General features: G+C 38.2%; 1 protein-coding gene across 4 annotated transcripts in view; it reads right to left on the bottom strand.

Moving 5' to 3' along the window:
- Positions 1–19,518, bottom strand: part of LPCAT1 (lysophosphatidylcholine acyltransferase 1) — a 69,395-nt gene that overhangs the window by 35,987 nt on the left and 13,890 nt on the right. For all 4 annotated transcript variants that reach the window (XM_048289244.1, XM_048289243.1, XM_048289242.1 and 1 more), the window contains 5 exons: positions 16,127–16,239; positions 13,272–13,332; positions 10,814–10,872; positions 5,998–6,032; positions 3,395–3,449 (listed from right to left, as the gene is read on the bottom strand). In XM_048289244.1, coding sequence (XP_048145201.1) covers positions 3,395–3,449; positions 5,998–6,032; positions 10,814–10,872; positions 13,272–13,332; positions 16,127–16,239 — 323 coding nt within the window. The remainder of the gene's footprint in view (positions 1–3,394; positions 3,450–5,997; positions 6,033–10,813; positions 10,873–13,271; positions 13,333–16,126; positions 16,240–19,518) is intronic.

Raw genomic sequence — 19,518 nt, forward strand, 5'->3', positions numbered from 1 at the left:
ATGCTTAAGTATATGTCATACTTCTAGAAATTCATATAACATTGACTCTGCTCATTTCTTACCTCATGGAACCCAAGCAGAGTTTTACCTTCCTTTTCTAAGTGGGACTAGGAATTTTAAAATAATTTAAAAGTAGTAATATTTTCTTGCATAAACCTTTCTCTTACATCTTGTATTGTTCAGCTCCTTCCAGATAACAAAAAAACCCCCCACACACTAAAGGAATATTGTTCTATAGCTTAAATATTAAGAATCCAAATTTTAAGGACATCAGGTATTTACTGTTCCCCCTGCACATTTTGAAATCACGTATGACTGCCTAATGCACACATGAGAAGTGTTTTTCTGTTGTTGGACATTTTGAAAGCTTTTCCCTTCAAATTGGACATCAGCCATTAACACTCCATTGAAAGAAAAAATCTAAATGAATACAGATGACCAGAGAACCACAGAACAGTTGATGTTGTAAAGTGTAAAATTAAACCAGAACTGCTGGAGACCTGCAGCAGAAAGGGCAGCTTTGAGAATGGCATGGCCTACATGAAAAGATCTTCCAGCATTTTAAGCTGTTTTTAAGTGTCCATTGAAAAATTACATAATCCTCAAGATCATGGCCAGTCTCACCTATAAAAACCTTCAAAACATTTTGTTCTGCCAAGTAACTAACTGCTCAGATGGGAGGAATGAGAAGGCATCACTCTGATCACCACTCCTACTCAGCACCAAACAGACAGCTCTCTTAGTAGCACAGCACAGTGAGATAATTTATGCACTAAGTGAGCAAAATGCTCACAATCCTGTGTAAAGCCTCTGAATTAGAAAAAAAGCTGCAAGAAGTTTAGTTATAGTACATACAAATACCTATGGGTAGTGAAAAATGGGAATTATGATGCAGATATTTCACACTGGTCCTTAAAATAGAGCCTAACAAATGGGGAACCTATATAAAGTTTATGATTTCAGCAAATACTTCTCAATAACCATGAAGCTAGCTGTGTTTTTAAAAATACATAATGGTATGATCAACAGCACCCAAACGCTGCCATTAGACATTCATCTGTTTCCTGAATGGAAAAACATTGAATTTATTTTGAGTTTTGCTGGAGTTTTCCCTACATGCACCACTGCAGCTGAAAACATATGGCCCCTGTCTTCTAGGTTTACACTGCTAGTAGGTACACCAGCCTCACATAATATACAAAACCACAAAGACTGTGAAGTTAACAGAGATGAAAAGACTGTTCCTTCAACTTCCAGACCCCATTCCATTTATTTGAGTTGCAAATGGCTATCAAGTCACTTGTCCAAACACAGAACAAACTTGAATATGAGGTGATTTCAGAGGTGTTCTGTGTGTCTGTGCCTAATTCAACATAAATAGCATAATCATTTCAACATCACTAACAAAACTAAGAGAAGAACTCTCAGCTGCTGCAGACTGTCGTGGATGCACGAACACTGAAGTTGCCAGGTCAGTAAAACAAGCAGACATGAGCCAAAACAAGCCACATGTGCAGATGATCATATATCCTTTCTTCATCGTGCACTGCCAACATATCAGTTTTAAGTACCTGATGGGTGGATGGGCCAATATTTACAGAAACCTATTATAAAACCTACATAGATGCTTGCTTCTCAAAACACATACTGGATGACATATATAGTATGCCAGAACGTGTATTATATGCACAGAAGCCCAGACTAGCTAACTTTGGATCCTGGTTGCTGGCTGTTAAATCTTACTGGCTGTCATTTAATCAAAAAAAACACTGAAGTTGTTTTGTAGCATGTCTCTCTGAGTTCTTGGATCATCAGCACTAACTGGGGTATCCAGGTTGGTAGGTACTTGCAACTATCTCTGTGTTGATGAAACAGAGCAGGAATATAAACCAACAAACTTCAGAGAACAGGGGAAAAATGAGACTTTGAACACAGAACAACTAATTTTTCCTCTACATTCCTAGTCCTCACCACACTTCCTTACAAAAACAGATTTCAACAAGTAGCTCTCAAATACTCTGCCTCATACTTGAGAGCAACCTTGCAAACAGGTCTGCTCCTCTATCCTCTGCCAACTCCTGCTTTATATGGAATATTTCAGAAGGTCACTAGTTAGTTTGCCTTTTTTTTCCCCCCAAGAACTACTGAAGATCATAGCTTGTTATGCAAGACCTGTAAGAGCTGCAGAAACTCAACATCTGCTAGCAGCTGCTGCCTCAAAAATCAAGAAAGCTCTGCAGTGTTCACTCCTGTGTTAAAGAACCCATTTTACTCACCTAGGGCAGAAAACTGTTTCTGAGAAAGGGTAGAAATCCTGCCAACCAGCTGGTTTGTCTTAGCCCTGCGTGAGCCAGTCACTCCCCAGCCCTTCTGCAAAACACAGGCCACTATCCTGGAAATCCCATTTGTTTTTTTATCCAACTAAATTGATAACACAAACCACAAATTTCTACAACACATACAACTATTGAGTGGCTGGTATTTTGCACATTCTTTGATTTTGGGAATAATTGATTGCATAAATAAGCAAACAGAGCAATGATAAGCACCGTGATTAGCATGCAATATATGTTACTATTGTAACACAGTGTATGTAAATATGCACTAATTCTTCCTACTGATTTACCCTGCCATCAGTTCCATCTGTCAGAGCTAAATAGCCGCTTCTTTATTCAAAAAGCAAAAGAATTGCAGAACATCTGTCAAATATCCTATATAACGCTTTTCAAATACTGTAATTGTCCACAAAAATATAATTATTCTGTGTAAAAGGCCTAAGGACAACAAATTGAAAGGAAAGGCTTTAACTGTTTCCACATTTTCCCTACATAGTCATTAGCCTTAAAATTACAGTATTTTCCTCAAAACAAAGTTATGAATATAGATAGATTCTCTTTTTGTTTTCCAATTTCACATTCTGAACAGTGCAGCCTAATAAAAAAATTAGCCAGACATTAAATAACTTATGTGGCCTATAAGAAGCCACCTACAAATTTTTCTCTGCAAGACAGTCCTAAGTTTGTACATCAGCATTCACACACTTGAATGTCTAACATACAAAGTTGGTACACTACTTCAAACAACAATCAGGCCATTAAAAGACAAGAAATTTGTTCACAAAAGACTCTTTAAACTGAGCCAGAAATTTATCTACTCAATTCAAATCAGTAAGAAAATAAAGTCTTATGCCAACTGGAAAACTGTATTTTGCTATTTCATTTTTAGACTCTATTTTCAGATACAGATATTTATTTGTATAAAATACAAGTGGTATCTTAACCTGTTTTTACAGACATACATACAAGACTTGAATGCAAACTTTTACTGCAGAATTAAGTACAATATTATGTATTCTGCAACTGCTCAGAATACACCGGAATTTTCTTTTACTGACCTCGATTTCCACAGAATTGTGAAATTGACATAAAGTAAGCCACAGAATTTCAAACCTAAAAGGGGAAAAAGATAGGGAATGATGAAGGAAAAAAAGATTATATATAGTGAAACCTTAGTACATCATGCTCCAAAGACTTCACGTAACATTCCTACTCGTAGGTATGATCATATTCAGATAGAAATTAACAGAAAAGGTCTTTGAAAGTACTCCTACATATTACATTCTGTAAGGTGGAACAAAAGTAGTTTACACTGAATTGGCATCTTAAAAAATAGTCAAAAACAAGGAAGACAAACAGTAAAAGGGAATATATGCATAACGTGTTAAAGGAAGAACAAGTCTGTTTCAGAAAAATGCTGTATTCAGCACAGAGTTGGCAAGATTAATTATGTAACCACTGAGATTTTATCATCGCCTCAGTTTGGAATCAAAGTTCATTACACTTCCAAAGTCTGTTAATGAAATGCAGTACGTGTGTTTTAATAGCCTAAGACACAAGATAACTGGAATCAACTTGACCTTAGAAAGCATTAAGATTCAAATCCAGGAAAGGATTTAGTACACCTAAATTAAGAAGCAGTGTTAGTAGCCACATTTTTATACAGTATCTAGGTAGTTACAGCAGTCAATCATTGTGACGGGTCAGCTGGTCAAAATCCTCTTGCACAGGTAAAGTGCAGTTCCTGGAAGCAAAACCCCACTCATTTTGTTAGACAGTCATGTAGGGCTGCAAAACATTTCCCCCCCCTTCCTTTCTATTTAGCTTCCAACACATTAAAGCAAAGAAAAGGATCAAGAACAACAATGGAGCCTGTGATTGGAAGTTTATGTCCCTGACAGAAACATGAAAGTCTGGCTTCTAGGTCCTTGTTCGAGGGCATTAAAAATCCCCAATAAGTTACAAGTAAGATTTTCTCTCTGTCAACTCTGTAATCCTCAAGGATTAAACCCTGAATTTAATAAAAATTTAAAATGATAGAACCTGTATCTAACTCAAGTCCAATGTAGAGAATTCAAGTTATGTACATATGTTCATTCTTTGTTTTCAAGGTAGACTCAGTTGATCTGCTCTGAATACTGTCAAAGTTGTAAAAACATTACTTTCAGTAAGTGTAAGAAAGTGTTTAAATTTGCATGTGACAAGTTTTCAATCCATTTTATAACCCACAGCACCTTTAAACAAAGGGAATACTCCTAGATACAGAACCATTTCCAGATTAAGTTTTGGCTAACACTAAGACAGAAAAGATACGGGCTTCCTTTTCTCAGCAAATGTATCAGTCTTAATAGTATTTTCTGCTAAGACATCACAAATACATTTTAGGTCACTCAGGAGAATTAATCCTAATTAAGCAAAGCTGTAATTTAAACTGACCCAGTCAATTTGTATAACATGACATGCTGCTGCAGATTCTGATTCAGCTTTAATTTAACTTTATTAGCAGAGATTGACATTTCAGAATAAGGGTTTTGTAGACATTATAGTGATCTGAGGAAACACACCTACAAGTTTCTTCCCTCTTTCTCCTTTCATGTGTTCTTGACTCCTCAGTTAGGACACTAGGGTGGAAGTAAGCTATTCACCTTTCTCCTCTATGGCTAAGTTATTTTTACATGAACTACAGTGCAAATGCAAGGGAAGAGGTAGTAGCTCACAAGAACAGAAATCCCTTTATGCAGCAAATGCTGCAGTGTCTATTTATGTTATACACAACCATAGACTTATTTACTTCCAAAGTGACAAATTAATTGTAAGCTGAACCTTTGGAAGTGATCAGTGGTTTCCTCAAGTCTCCAGATCATGTCCTTAATTAGACCTGGCTCTCAAGTGCAAAACTAATTGACAAAATTCCAAATTACTTGAATCTTGGCTAATCCCCATGGTTTCCTCATTACTACAAAAATATAGAAACTCAGGTGGGACATTCAAAACAATACAAAGCATTAACCATAGAAGCCAACTCCCCTTTACTTAAGGTTCAAAATTTGTTGTTTTCATCTTCATCTAAACGTTTTGGAATTTCTACTCAAATCCCAACATGAAAATAATGCCAAAATTTTTTAAGCAAGAAAGAACTGCTTCATTTAATATTTTACATTACATGAATTTGCTAAAGAACCTCTAGAATAACATTTTGTTTTAAAAAAAAGTCAAAATTATATTCCGAAAAAATAATGGAATAGTATCTCCAAATTCTTTGAGTCTGTCGACTCTTTTCGTGAGAGTAGACCAATTTCAAACAACAGCCCTAGAAATTTTATACAATAAGATACCAAATCAACTTGCAGACTATAAAATATGTAGAGCAGAAGCAAGTTGTTTTACTTCAGGCACTTGGCTAAAAAACCCCAGAAGTTTGAAATAAAAACCTAGAATTCATTCTGCAAACCAGCAGAATCACAGCAGCAGAAGTACACTGTTTACACCTGGATTCCTCTTAATGACTATTATCATAATCAGAGAATAACAGATAAAAGATAAATTATCCCAAAGAATAATCAAATAACCAGCAACTAGTTAACTACATATGCATATAAGTTACGTAAATAAAAACTAACTGAGAAAAGCAATGATAAAAGCAATAAAACAAACCACTTACGCTCCTGGCCCTTGCCATGTCCATGTTATTGTGTCCTATGAAAAGAAGTGTGACATTTGCAATTAATTATTGTGCTTTCAATTATTTACATTGCACACAGCATAACTGACAACATATGACTAAAAAGTTTTCACGGAAATTTCTATCCTCTCTTTGCAAAAGTTCTTAATCCTGTTAGGAATCAGCCTCTCTTTTATATAGCTGTATGGCCAAAATGACACTGTGTGAAACTCTAAGAAAGGACAAACAGCAGTAAAAGCAGTGAACAAGATGCAAATAGCAAAAAGGGAACAGAGACCTGTAAAGAAATATGTAACAGGTAGGAATATGACAGTAAAAATCATCACATTTTTAACTAAGAAATAGCACAGAAAAAAACTGCACTACCTGGGGACAAGACTTAAGTGTACAAGTAAGAATCTGAAAACCTGGAAATTAGTTCTGTTCTAACTGGGAAAAAGAGTTCAAGTCATTAGTGTAAAGACAAGAGGACTCATTAAATTCAGGTTTCTAAAAGACCAGATCAGAAAGATAATTATTTCAACCTACTGAAAACTGTTCCAGTTCAGTTCTATGCTACCATCCAAACCCATTCTATAGATTTCAGGTGATCACATGTGCCATGACCATGAAAAAACTTAACTTGATTTAATTACCACTTAGAGCAAAAGGCCATCAAAAGTAAAAATAAAAGAAAACAAACCCATTCATACAAGGTGAAAAATGCAATTAATGTGATAGAACAACAGCTTGGAGAATAAAGTCAGTATGTCAAAGATCTATTAAAAATTTAAAACTTTACTTTTAACAATCATTTTCAATCCAACAAAATATGATAAAGGATGAGTCTCTCTGTAGCAATCAATTTATCTGCATTAAAAAACCCCATCTCCATGTAGAGGTCTTTCAGAACTTTAATGTGGACAGTTTTATTGTTACACTGTTTCTGGCTATTTTGATGTCTCTGATAACACTGCAAGCAAACACATTATGGGGTTTGCTGTTTTTCCACAAGGAACTTTCATTACAAACCCTGAGAAACCAGTGTAGATAGCTGATATCTAGAGACTAGATCTGCCTTATAGAACACCAAGCACTACACATCTCCAGCTCAGCTCTCTAAATTGCAACAGCGCAGAGGGAGATAAAGAAAAATGTGAGCTCCACAAAGTATCTGGATCACTGAACAGTGCATAGGTATTTTCAGAATCCATGCTGGCTAGCTGGCAAGTCAAACTCAAGTAAGCCATGCTGTCTATCAACAATCCTGCAAGAAATTCCCAATGCAAATATCATAGCAGATAGACATGCTTTTTCTCATCAAAACATCAGGATGCATCAGGGATAATGGCTAGAAATGCTATCTAGGAGAAAACAGAATTCTGATCTGGAAGAGGCAGATCCATGTTACAGGAGACTCCTACCAGCGTAATCACTATTTTTATGATAAAAACAAGAAGCAGACAAAGGGAAGTGGGATTTTTCTTACACAGCTAAGTTACCTTTTGGATTTATTGCAGCTACGCTTCTGGACAACATTCACTTTGACAGCACTCTGAGTACACTTTGAAACTATTGTATCTAAGTAATGAATACTTTAAATTGTGTGGAAGTACATAAAATGATACAATAGCTTAGTTGGAAGGGACCTTTTAAGGCCATCTATTCTAACTTCCCTGCAATGAGCAGGGACATCTTCAACTATGTCATGCTGGCCAGAGCTCCATCCAACCTGACCTTGAATGTTATCCCCTCTGTTTTTTCCCCTCAGCACGGGAGGAAACAGGGAGAACAGCCATCTTCCACAAAGTTTGTATTTGACACAAGAGGATACTGAGAATCACATGCCAACCTTCAAACAGGAGATTGGCTGTGTTTTCAAAGGCTCAGTTAACTCTGATATACCAAAACTGTACAAGAGTTGCTGCCAAACCTCTTATCAAATAGCACAGTTACTTGTGGAAGACATTTGGACATAAAATACATTTTAAATGGCTCTGTGATATTTAAACAGGTAGACAGTTTATATATTTTTATAATTTCATAACTAACAGCACTCTGACAGAAAATTCAAATGAAGAAACAACAAAAAAAAAAAGTAAAAAATTGTAAAAAGGATTGCAGCAGAGAGCCTATGGGTGAAGACATTAGAGCATTTATTTTAATTAGAGTATAGGTCATAGCTCTCAGGCATACAATACCCAAAATATTACCAATCTAGATAACCAGTAGCAAATATTGAATATCAGGTCTAAACAACATTTTAAGCCTTAAAATTTCTTTCTACTCATGCATCAAGAAGAGCAACAGACTAAAATACTACTACTAAAAAGCACTGATACAGGACCAGAGATGTCATCTAATGCAAATAATCACAAGGCCCAAGGCAACTGTTATTCAGGGAGCAACCTGACTATAAATAATATCAAATAGAGAATTCTTCACAGCAACCAGAACCAGCTGTATTTTCTAGAAAAAAGCTGAATTTACTTCTTCACTTTTGCCCTGTTTCAGCCCACTGCAGAACAGTAGTGCTATCCCTAGTTCTTGAATAGACTACAATGAAACAAACATGCCAGAGTGCACCCATCTACTACATTCACCTCAGGCTCTGATCTCAAAATGCCTCCCAAAACAGCCAGGTGTACTCAAATCCAAGACTGTTCTCATCTGTACTGTGGAACTCAAAGCTCTGAACGCAGATCAGAGCAGGCACTTCAAGCGAAAAGCAGTGGGGTGATTGCACACAATGTGTATCTGGAGTTCACTGTCTAAGCAAAGATCCTAAAAAATTCCTTTCTAAACCTAAAATTGTATGCAGCAGTCAAACAAAACAACAAATAGGAAGCCAGAGACATTTAAAGTTTGCTAAAAATGGTGTCTTAGTGTATGAAAACCAATATTCTTTCCTTACTCTGTTCTTACATGTGTTGTGGTTTAATCCTGGCTGGCAATTAAGTACCATGCAGCTGCTTGCCTGCTCACTCCTCCTCCCCCGGAGTGGGCAGGAGAATCAGGAAGAAAAGGTAAGCCTTGCCTTGTAGGTTGAGATAAGAACAGCTCAATAATTGAAACAAAATAATCTAACTCCGTATCCTCACCAAAAGAAACCTCACCTTCATGTAGCACATCATATTCCTTCTGCCTCTCCTCATTCTAACTATGATGCAACTCTCCTGCAACCCCCAAGCTAATGTAAAAATCAAGCAGTAATAGCAGTTATTGCCTCTGTCGTTAATGCTTAGACCTTTGGAAGGTCTCTAAGAAGTACACCATGGGAGGTTAAATTACTCAGTAAGGCACTGAAAACTAAGTGTTTTACAGCAATTAAAAGTAGTAGGAAAAAGTAAAGTCCCATACACAAATTCATGCCAGCTCACAATGGATACCTATATAAATAATTACAATTTCTTTTATGAAATTCTTGCAGTAACACAAAAATTATAATAATTTTCATGTACATTTACACTGTCGTAATTCAATGTTAAAAGCTCACAAATTTCTGTTAATAAAGTGTTAGGAACATTTAAAATTGGTTTACAAGCATTGCATATCATGCACTACAGGGAACAATGACATTTCAGTATGCACCTGGATTTTTGCAGATATTTACAAAATAACATTTGACAGCTTTATATTGCTATAGGCTTATCATTAACAAAAAGTTACAGGGCCTATTAAGTATGACATAAGCCATGAGCATATTTGCCATTTTAAATGGCACTGCCATCAAAATTTCAAACTATTTTTAGAAAAGAATCCTTCTTCCTGAAAATATAACAATTATGTAATGAGAAGTCCCAGGCAGCCTGCTACAACGCACTCGATACTATGCAAGCATATCAGGCTGCTATTCTTGTCACAGCATCTGCAAAGATAGTTTTTGGGTTTGTTACTGCAACTATTTGATTGCCATTACACCTTGTCTCAGTCAAGAGCAAATGGTGGTCTGTGTATATTAACTTTGCTTGGATCCTGTTCTTTTTTAATCAAGCATATGTTTTATATAAACCTGTAAACGACAAAGAACAGTGGACAGAAATATTTGTAAGCTACTCAGGTACCAAGAAACAAAATCCTTCCTTAGAAGAAGGGATTATTAATGGGCTACTCTGAGATGTTCTGATGTGATATGCACAGCAAAGAGACCAGGTAGTCCTTATTTTACTTCTGACACTCTCCACACCCTCCCTAAATAACTTCTACTTCAGAAGGGGGACAGACTGGACATGAAAATAGCCCCAGTGGGTTCAAAGAGAAACTTCAGACATTGTAAATAAACACTGTAATCTGCATTTTACCTGAATATAATTTATACTGGATGACTAGTCCAGGTTAGCTAATTCCTTACCCAAGTGCACAGTGAATGCAAAGCACGGACAAGGTGATGCTTTACAAAGGTCCTCAGCACGTTACCCTATACCATTCAGCCAGTCACAGTAATTGGTGACTGACACACCCCCAAAGGCAGGAGATGCAGAAACATCTTCCAAAAATAAATGACACTAAGAAAACTCTCCAGCACATGCAACAGGAACAGGGAGCACATAGGCACACAGATCCTGGACAGAAATTGCCATTTGCCTCATCATTTGTACAGGACTTCTTGTAACAACCTGAACAACTTTCAGAGAAGAAACATTTAAACTGTCTCAGTTAAGACTCCCCATATTGCCTGAGGCTTAAGGAATAAACACTTAACTAATAAGAACTTACTAACAATTTTTGAATTTTTAAACCTAAAAGGTTGTACAAGAGCCAATGTATTTAAAGGAAAATGCCCTAAATTTCCAACTACACTGCAAGCTGAACTTACCAGTTTGTTTGGATAACGTAAAACCACCGGCTGTACAGGAACCCCAGGAATAAATGCTCCTAGAAGGCACATATGACACATAATTAATTTATGGTGCATCTTGGTAGAGAAGAAGTTTACTGCAGCAAAAAAATGTTATACAACTAATGGACTGATAGGAAATAGTTGATGGTGAAAAAATAGGATCTGAAAGCAGCCTCAAAAGTAATCAAAAAAGCAAGCACTGAAGAATGACAATGCATATCCACCTTTTCAGCAGATAGGCAATTAAAAATGTTTGCTGTCATTATCTAAATTATCCTCTACAACTTACATGTATTGTCATTTACACGAGTCAAAGCTTCGTACCAAATTCAGCTCAATAAATGAACAAAAAAAATATGACCACCTACAAGATGGTTAATTCCCTGTCACAATATTTTAGGTGAAGAACCCAAGATTTCTTATGCTAAAGAAGCTTTCTATTTTTATCTGAACAACAACAATTTATAGGCAATTTCTCATCTCTGAAATAACAGAATTAATGTCACTTCTATTCGGTAGCTATGGGAAAACTAATAATGATAAATTGAACTAGAGCTATACTGAACTAGAACTATTATACAGAAGCATTGCTTCAGCTCATGTGAGAATTACAGTTCTAATAAATAAACAGCACAACTTCTATGCCATTTGCTAAGCATTTTCTTGGTTTCTTACACAAAGATTGGGTAAGCATGATAACTATCTTGTCCAAGACTTCTCTCAACATCTCTTTTCTCATGAAGAAATTAAGAGTTTCACTCAAAGTGTGTTATTCTTGACAATTTACTAAGAGCTCACTAATATTCCAATTAAAATTAAGAACCGAATAATTGAAGTACACTGTATTCTTAGCATAACATTTGATTTACAAAGTAACTGTTGAGACATAAAAGGAATATATGTTAATGGAGTATAAACATCTTTAAATGAAGGTGGTCTGAATGGAATCCTTAGGAGGTTTGGAGGCCAGTGGTACCTTCTGCCCTTGAAGAACAGTCTAAGCAACTTCTGAAACAATCCGAAGCTGACAAAAGCTGAGTGGTGGATGACAACACTACCATTTAAACACAAACACAAAGCCAAGAAAACGTGTACTAAGAGCAAGGAGTGTAGGCCATGTTAGTAGAATGGAGAAAGGCATCCTGAAAGCAGTAACTTGAATAGAGACCTAAAGTAATGTGATACAAGTGAGGAATTTTGAGGCAAAGGATTTCTGGAAGGCTGGATGGATACAGAAGCCAGGTTTCAGTAGGAAAAGTGAGACAGTCAAGAGGCAGACAGCAGCATGTTCTAGACCAGAGCAGAGGAAGATAGAATGAGAATTTGAGGCAGAAACACATGGTGCCTGGAACATGTGTGGCACAGAGGGAGGGCAGGAAATCAGGGCTTACATGAAGGATTCAGGCTAGCTTTCAAAGCTGAAAGGATTCAGGTGGAGAGAGAGGGAGAGTAAAGAGCTAAAGAAGTGGATGTTTCCCTAACCACCATTCATTCATCTAAAAAGGTAAGAGCTGAGAGAAAAGTCTGAGATTCCTTCAGCCAAATGAATTAGTACAAGGAACCACAATGCTGACTCACTGCATGATATTCTAATAGTGATATTTAAATTGCAAGCCAAACAAAATACAAGAGACACAGCAAGACCAGAAACTAGGCAGAAAGCTAGGAAGAGTCAAAAAACACATTCACAGCTGCCTTGCTCACTGAAGCTTCTTCACTGACCATCTCCCTGCCTAATGATAAAGGCATGTTTACATTAAAGGTTGGTGGTTTGCTGCAGTACTGGCATTTGTCCCTACTGGAAATGCAGTTTACAGCTGCAGCAATGTTCAGTGTTACACCCTCTACTAATCTGATAAGCTAAAAGGGTGATACTATTGAAAAGAGCTTAGAACATGGATCTTACATAAAAATTATAAAAAACGGCAACCCCCACAACAATGTTACATGGGAAACATTTTCGTGTCATCTTCACCAGAATGCAACTCCACAGAAGAGTTAGAGAAGGATCAGCCAGATACAACACAACAAACTATTTCAGGCTGGGCATCCTGAAATAGATACACTATTAGAGCTTAAGGTAGCAGAGAGTATTAAATGCTGCATGACAGACCGAAAATAGGAAATGGAGGGGGCAAGGAAAAAAAAAAGCTAAAAGACACAACCACAAAAACCCAGTAAGAAACATTAGTCCTCCTGCTCATATGCACCTCAGAAGCCAAGAAAAAAATCTGAATTATCTAAATTGTTTTGTTCAATGGTAGAATTGCAATCTTCCTGTAGCATCAGAAAATTTATATTCCAATTTCACCCGACTGCAAGATTTTTAACTCAACTTCTGCAACAGCAAGCAAATTAAAATGCAAGTGGTATTTCAGAAAATGAAGATACAAGAACATTCTGTAGAGAACAGAGAAATGAGCATAATACCTACCAGGTTTGAATGTAATTAGACAGGATCGGTTTGTGCAAGTGCCCTCTGGGAATATCATTATCTTGAAGTAAAAAAAAAAAAGTTGACTTTTAAGAACTATTTCAATGTGAACTTATTTATAAACACATCTTTTCAAAGCTGTCATTAACTGATTACAGCAAAAATGTTCTCAGGGAAAAACAGTTCAGTTAGAGTTAAAAAAAAATAAATAAATGGCACCAAATATGTTAAGTAAAGTTCTACCTTAATAAGAGAAATATTTTTCTTTATCTGTGAATTTGCCTCTTCCTTGCCCTCCAATAATAATTCTATTTACTGGAACTGTGACCAGAAACACTTGTTAAGTATAAGAGCATTTTCACCAAAAGTTTTGGTGCTGGTAAAAATATCTGTCGCGGGTTCGGTTTGTAACCGGGCGGAAACACCAATTTAGTGTAGTGGTTTGGTCCAAAATACTCATTACTGTTTATCTGCTGTGAGATAAGAATTAGGAGAAATGCAAAACAGGCACCAAACTTGAAAGAATATAAAGAAGTTTATTAACAGACCTAAAAGAAGAAAAAAAAATTATACCACCTTCAGAACTCTCCTCCTCCCCCCACCTTCCTCCCTTCTCCCACTGACAATGTGAAAAGACAACCCTTGAGATGTTCAGTCTGTTTACCACTTCCATAATAACCTTGTTCAGTCCATTTAGAAAGAGAAGTCTCTTCTTGCTCATGCTATGAAAACATTATTACAACGAGACAGCCGCCCACTTCCAAATATTGTTCAGTCCATTTAGGAAGAGGAGTCTCTCTGCCTGCGTGTGAGTCCTTTCCCCCGACTTGCAGCTTTTCCCGCAACTGCTTTCGAGGGTCCACTCTTGAAGTTTTTTGGGGTACAATTTTAAGGTCGAGCCGTTCAGAAAAAAAACAGAGGCCCTTCTCCTTCCCTGGGAGCAAAGGGTCTTCATCATCTTCATCGTTAGGACTATCTCTGGGAGCATCTCTAGGCACTGAGGTTTTCTCCTTTCCCATTTGGAGCAAAAGTACTCATCTGGTTCATCTCTAGGGACTGAGGTTTTCTCCTTTCCCGTTTGGAGCAAAAGTCCTCATCTGGTTCATCTCTCCCTGTCCAAACTTCTCATGAAATTACAGCTGCGTCAGCATCTGCCTATCTCAGCGCAGGTGCTTTTGCTTACGAGTTGAACGCTCCACCCCCCATATCTTCATGAAATTACAACAGGATACTCTGATATATCATAGCTTCACAACAGAATTTCAGCTTTAAGCATCTCCTCTCTCTCTTCCCTCAGGTTTTCAGCTCTTCACAGCATTAAAAGGGTTAATCTCACCTCGGCCTTGCAGCTTTGCAGCTGGAATGTTGAATTTTTCTTATCGCAGTGGAGAGGGGGGAGAGCCGAGCCGCTCCGGCTGCCCACGGCAAGGCAGTGGGGGGGGGTTCCATGGCTGGAACAGGTCCATCGGCTCCAGGATGGCCGTGGCCCGGCCCGGCCTGGCCCGAGCAGGGCCTGGCTGGGCCCACTGGGCCCCGCTCGGGGCCCGCAGCCACCTGTGCCAGCGCCAGAAACGAGAGAGAGCTTGGAGGGGGAGTTTGTCTATTCTTAAATGTGGATCACAGAGGTGGTCACAACTTTAAGTGGCTTAGAGAATTGTCCATATTCAAACTGGCCAGCTGATAGGTTCTATCAGTTCCCAGAGGAAACTGTAAGCACCCCTTAGCAAGGACGTCCCTTCCGGGACTATGCTTGCTAACCTATGACAATATCATATTCTGTTTTTGTACCAGAACAAAATTCCTGCTCCCAGGCTACCTGCTTATAGGCTAAGACATTATTTTCTCTTTGCTATTACTTGGCATGTGCACAGATGTCCAAATGACAGAGACTGAAAATACCTAAACAGAATTCTAAAAAAAAAAAAAAAGGCAAAAAATGCTTAAGTTGAACCAATTCAGCAGAAGAGGGTAGACTCTACAAAAACAAAGCTCCCCCCCCCAAATCTGCATCATAAGGGAATGAAGCAATGGACTAGAACCAACATGACTAGTTTTATTCCCCACTCTGTACTAGCTTGCTTTGAAACCTAATGATGAAAGTCATGATGCAAAAGCTATATATCACCTGTCAATTTATTTATAGCTGTTTATAATGTTTTTGAGGTCCAGTATGCAGAGGCATAACCACTGTTAGCAGCAATAATCCCACAAAAAACATACAGTAACCTAATCCCAAAAAAACCACAGGCATGCTTCAAATTTGCAAAATAATCACATGCTTCTAGGAATTTGAGATCTTAAATAGTCATCCCTTCTTTCCCATTACTCTCTTTCAAGGCACATTATAAACAGTCACACTTTAGGTACAGAAAAAACCCCTGAGCCACTTATTTATCCATGCTTTCATAATGTGGTTTAATAGAGGTGGGCTCTGGTTATTGGAACGTCCAAATTGCTTGGGCTGCCTTGCTCAGTATCACATCTCCAACAATGGCAGTGCCAAAACCTTGCTAACAGCAAGAATACACAATATGTCCCCAGGTATTCTGCTGAGCACTTCATTTTTTTTCTTCTTAGAGGACTTCCTAACCTGCTATGGGGTCTGTCCATTTAGCACCACTCAGGAGCTGTCTACCCATGTACTTACCCAGTTTCCCTTGAAACACAGCGCAATGAGAGACAGATGAGAATCTTACATTTTATCTTCTGGAAAGAGGGGGTGGGGGAAATTTCACACACACACACACACACCACCCCAAACCATCTAAAGCCACCCACAATGAAAAAAGCAAACTGCATATCCAAAGCCTGGAAATGCCAAACACCATCTCTCACAGAGTAGCAGAATACAGTACCTGTGGCCATTTACCCTCAGACTGAGCACGTCTCTTTATCTCTTCAACAGTTTTCCTGCGAGAATCCTGGTCTGACCGAGATACAAACACTGGTCGGATATATTTGATCAGAGCTGAAGAGAAGGGAAAACAAAAACAAGCAACCAGCCTTTATTTCCCCTTTGTTTGAAAAACATCTCCCCCCCGCCTCCACCTACCCCCCTATTAGTCCTCTGGACAAAAATTCTGTTAGAAGAACATAACCACTTTACTATATTACACTGCAAAGTCAAATACTCAGCTGAATTATTGCAGTTTTATTGAAATATTTTTGTAAGTTTCTGTGAGGAAAAAAATTTTCACAGTTTTGGCACTTTGCACTTTTTCAGTTTTTAATAGATCATTACATACAACACAGATAATGTAAAACATGATGGTACATATTATGCACAGTATTCTGCAACAACGCAGCTGTGGCTATCTATAGGCCATTTTCTCCTTCCACAAAAATCACAAAATCTATAGCCACTCCCAGCTCAGCAAAGCAGCAGGAATCTCCCTGCTACGTAAGTGCTTCCAAAAGACATCCTGTGGGTCAAACTGTCTTTAGAGCTCTTGTCTTCTATGACTGCTCAGCTCCACTAAAGGTACACCACCAAAGACATTATATACACTGATGTTATTTTTTGTGAAGAATCAGTATCAACAGAAAAAGCATGCTCTTTTTCTCAGTTGTCACTTGTTTGCCAGTTCCTCATACCAGATGAATTAGATCTCAGACATCCTCTTCCTGCCTCAGTGGGAAAACCCTTGTACATAGCCAGACAAAATGAACATGAGCAAAAATCAGAAGTCAATCCACAAGATAATCTCCATGCACGTCTGTCACAAGGACAGCGAAGACAACTTTCAAAATAATAAGAAGCCCATACAGTTCTTTTGCAGTGTCCAAGAGCACTAAAAGAGAAGCACCTTCAAATGTATGCTTCAAGCCTTTATTTAAGCAGGTTGTCTTCAAATACCTTTTAATAATTTTTCTATCGTGTAATCTTACCTGAAGGTTCAAGAGTGACTAAACATTAGCTCTCCTACTTGCCCCAAACACAGTTTCCATTTTTCCAGACACTGTGAGAGGAGTTCACTGACACCAATTGTATAATCTGCTTTTGTCAAGGATAGACTTGCTACATTAATGGATCAGCCAGTGCTTAAAGTGTGAAGAAAAAACAGTGTAAGGAATTACAGTCCTGTACCCAGCAAAAGCTGCTGGTTCTGGTGTTATCCTACTTAAAGTTTAGCCAGCAACTCACCAAAATCCTTCAGTTCTGAAGGTTCTGAGAAACTAATCTGTCAAACCTTACAGCAAGTTCCCAAACATTCGGCCAGCCTCTAAAATATTACTTTTATCCCACAAGTTGCCAAAGCTCAGGAGACAGTGTAACAGAGAAGTTACCTTACTCTTGTACTTTTTCCTACACGCCCTGCTCTCAGACAATATCTACAGAAAAACGCTTGTCAGGGGAGCAATCTTTGGCCAGCTGGGGTTACTGTCAAGGGAAGGTAAAAACAAACAAAAAAGCCCCAAAACAAATCACAAAAATACTAACACACAAAGAATAGGGGAAAACCCTGACAAACACAGAACAAGCAATAAAAACAAGGGAAATCACACTTGATATCATAATTGTTTTCTTTTAAGTGATGCTACTTCTGAGTTTGCCCTACTGTTGCAAATTACTATTCCATAGCAAAAACATTATAAAGCAAAGGAAAGCAAAAGATCCAACATCCCCAGCCTTCCCTTGGAAGTTTCTTTTACATTAGGCCCAAATGACAGAATTCAGGTTACTTCAGGCCAAGGAATGAGTAAGATAATTCCAGAACTCCAAGGGTCTTTTCTGAGGACATGCTGCAAGCAGGGTCTTATTTATAACGCATGAAATTAAGCAAGCAGACAAAGCAGACAGATTTTTCTTCGGGCAGTGTGACAGAAAACATCAGACTACACTGATGTCATCTGTAGCTGAAAACTATACAGGCAAGTAGTGTGAACCTGGGAGCTTTACTGTTACAACCTTCCCAAAAGCAAGCTACTGCAATGGCACTAAGTTCCAGAGGAACACAAGGCAAGTTACCTTACAAAGGACCAGCACCACAAGCAGCAACATACCCCTGTGCAAATAAAAATAATTATGGTATGCTGAAAGACAGGCAACTGAAATCTTAGCTTCCTATGGATTTGTCCGGCCTGTTGAATTAGCCTATTAGGGCGGTTATATTAAGCCTTACTTCCTTAGACATTGGACTAAAAAGCTGACAGAATTATTTTTTTAATATTAAACAACTGAAGCTCCTGTGAAACAACAACTATCAGGCCCCTAGTGGTTAAGCCCAACAATTTAAGTGAAATTGAAACTCTCAGTCATCAGCAAAAAGCTGAAAATACACACCAAGAAAAGTCTAACTCTATAGTCTTTTCTTAACCACTTCCGAAAACAGAGCACAAGGCTACACAGACCTTTACTCTCACCACGTATATTCATGTTCAGTAAATACACAGAAATCTGAAAATTCAAAGGCTGCACCAAGTCTGTCTGGGCAAGAAAGTCAGGAGCAGGGCCAAAGGTCTGTAAGGAGAAGCTGAGAAACATACCAAATAGGCAGCCAAGATGAGACTGTGGTCAGAAGGCAAGCTGAAACACAAGGAGACAGTACCTAAGGCAGTATGGGATGCAAGGAACAGGCAGGACTGGGGCAAAGTCAGGCCAGGAGCAAATACATAAAAGGCTCCAGAGAGCTGGCATACTGAGCAACTAAAGGAAACAAGCAGAACTCTGCACCATGTTCAATAAACAGAACATAATCATACCCTTCTCTGCTCAGTGATTTAACTGTCCAAGACTGGCTGTAACCAGGTAGTGAAGACCACAGCTCAGGCGGTCAGATTCTGAAAAATGTGCTTGCCCAGCTCATCTCACTCCATTAAAGCCAGCCTTGAAATATCAAATCTAGTGGGCAATGACAGACAATCCCTCAATTCACAAAACTGATCTTCCGAGCATCATTATTTCAGCTTATTCTCAAGCAGTGTCAGTCCTATTTCATCTAGTCACTCTCATTCCCAATTTCAGATCATACAAGGAATCCTGAGGACAGCTGACATGCTGTACTCCACCTTCTGAGGCAGGTGCCTGCAATTTAAATAGTGCTGCCAGTATATCACTAAAACCTCTGCCTTGCAGGGCAGCCAGAATGCCACAAATACTCTAACCAACTGAAAATTGCTCAAAACAGTTTTTTTTCCTAAAGAGAGCCTGCAAAAACTCAGTATTGCTTTAATTAATTGCAGGGTGGCAGCTCCAACTGATTTCAGAACCGTAACTCCCACGCAATCAATTTCAGCACCAGCTCAA

Source organism: Corvus hawaiiensis, chromosome 30 (assembly GCF_020740725.1).
Source record: "Corvus hawaiiensis isolate bCorHaw1 chromosome 30, bCorHaw1.pri.cur, whole genome shotgun sequence".
Taxonomy (NCBI): Eukaryota; Metazoa; Chordata; class Aves; order Passeriformes; family Corvidae; genus Corvus; species Corvus hawaiiensis.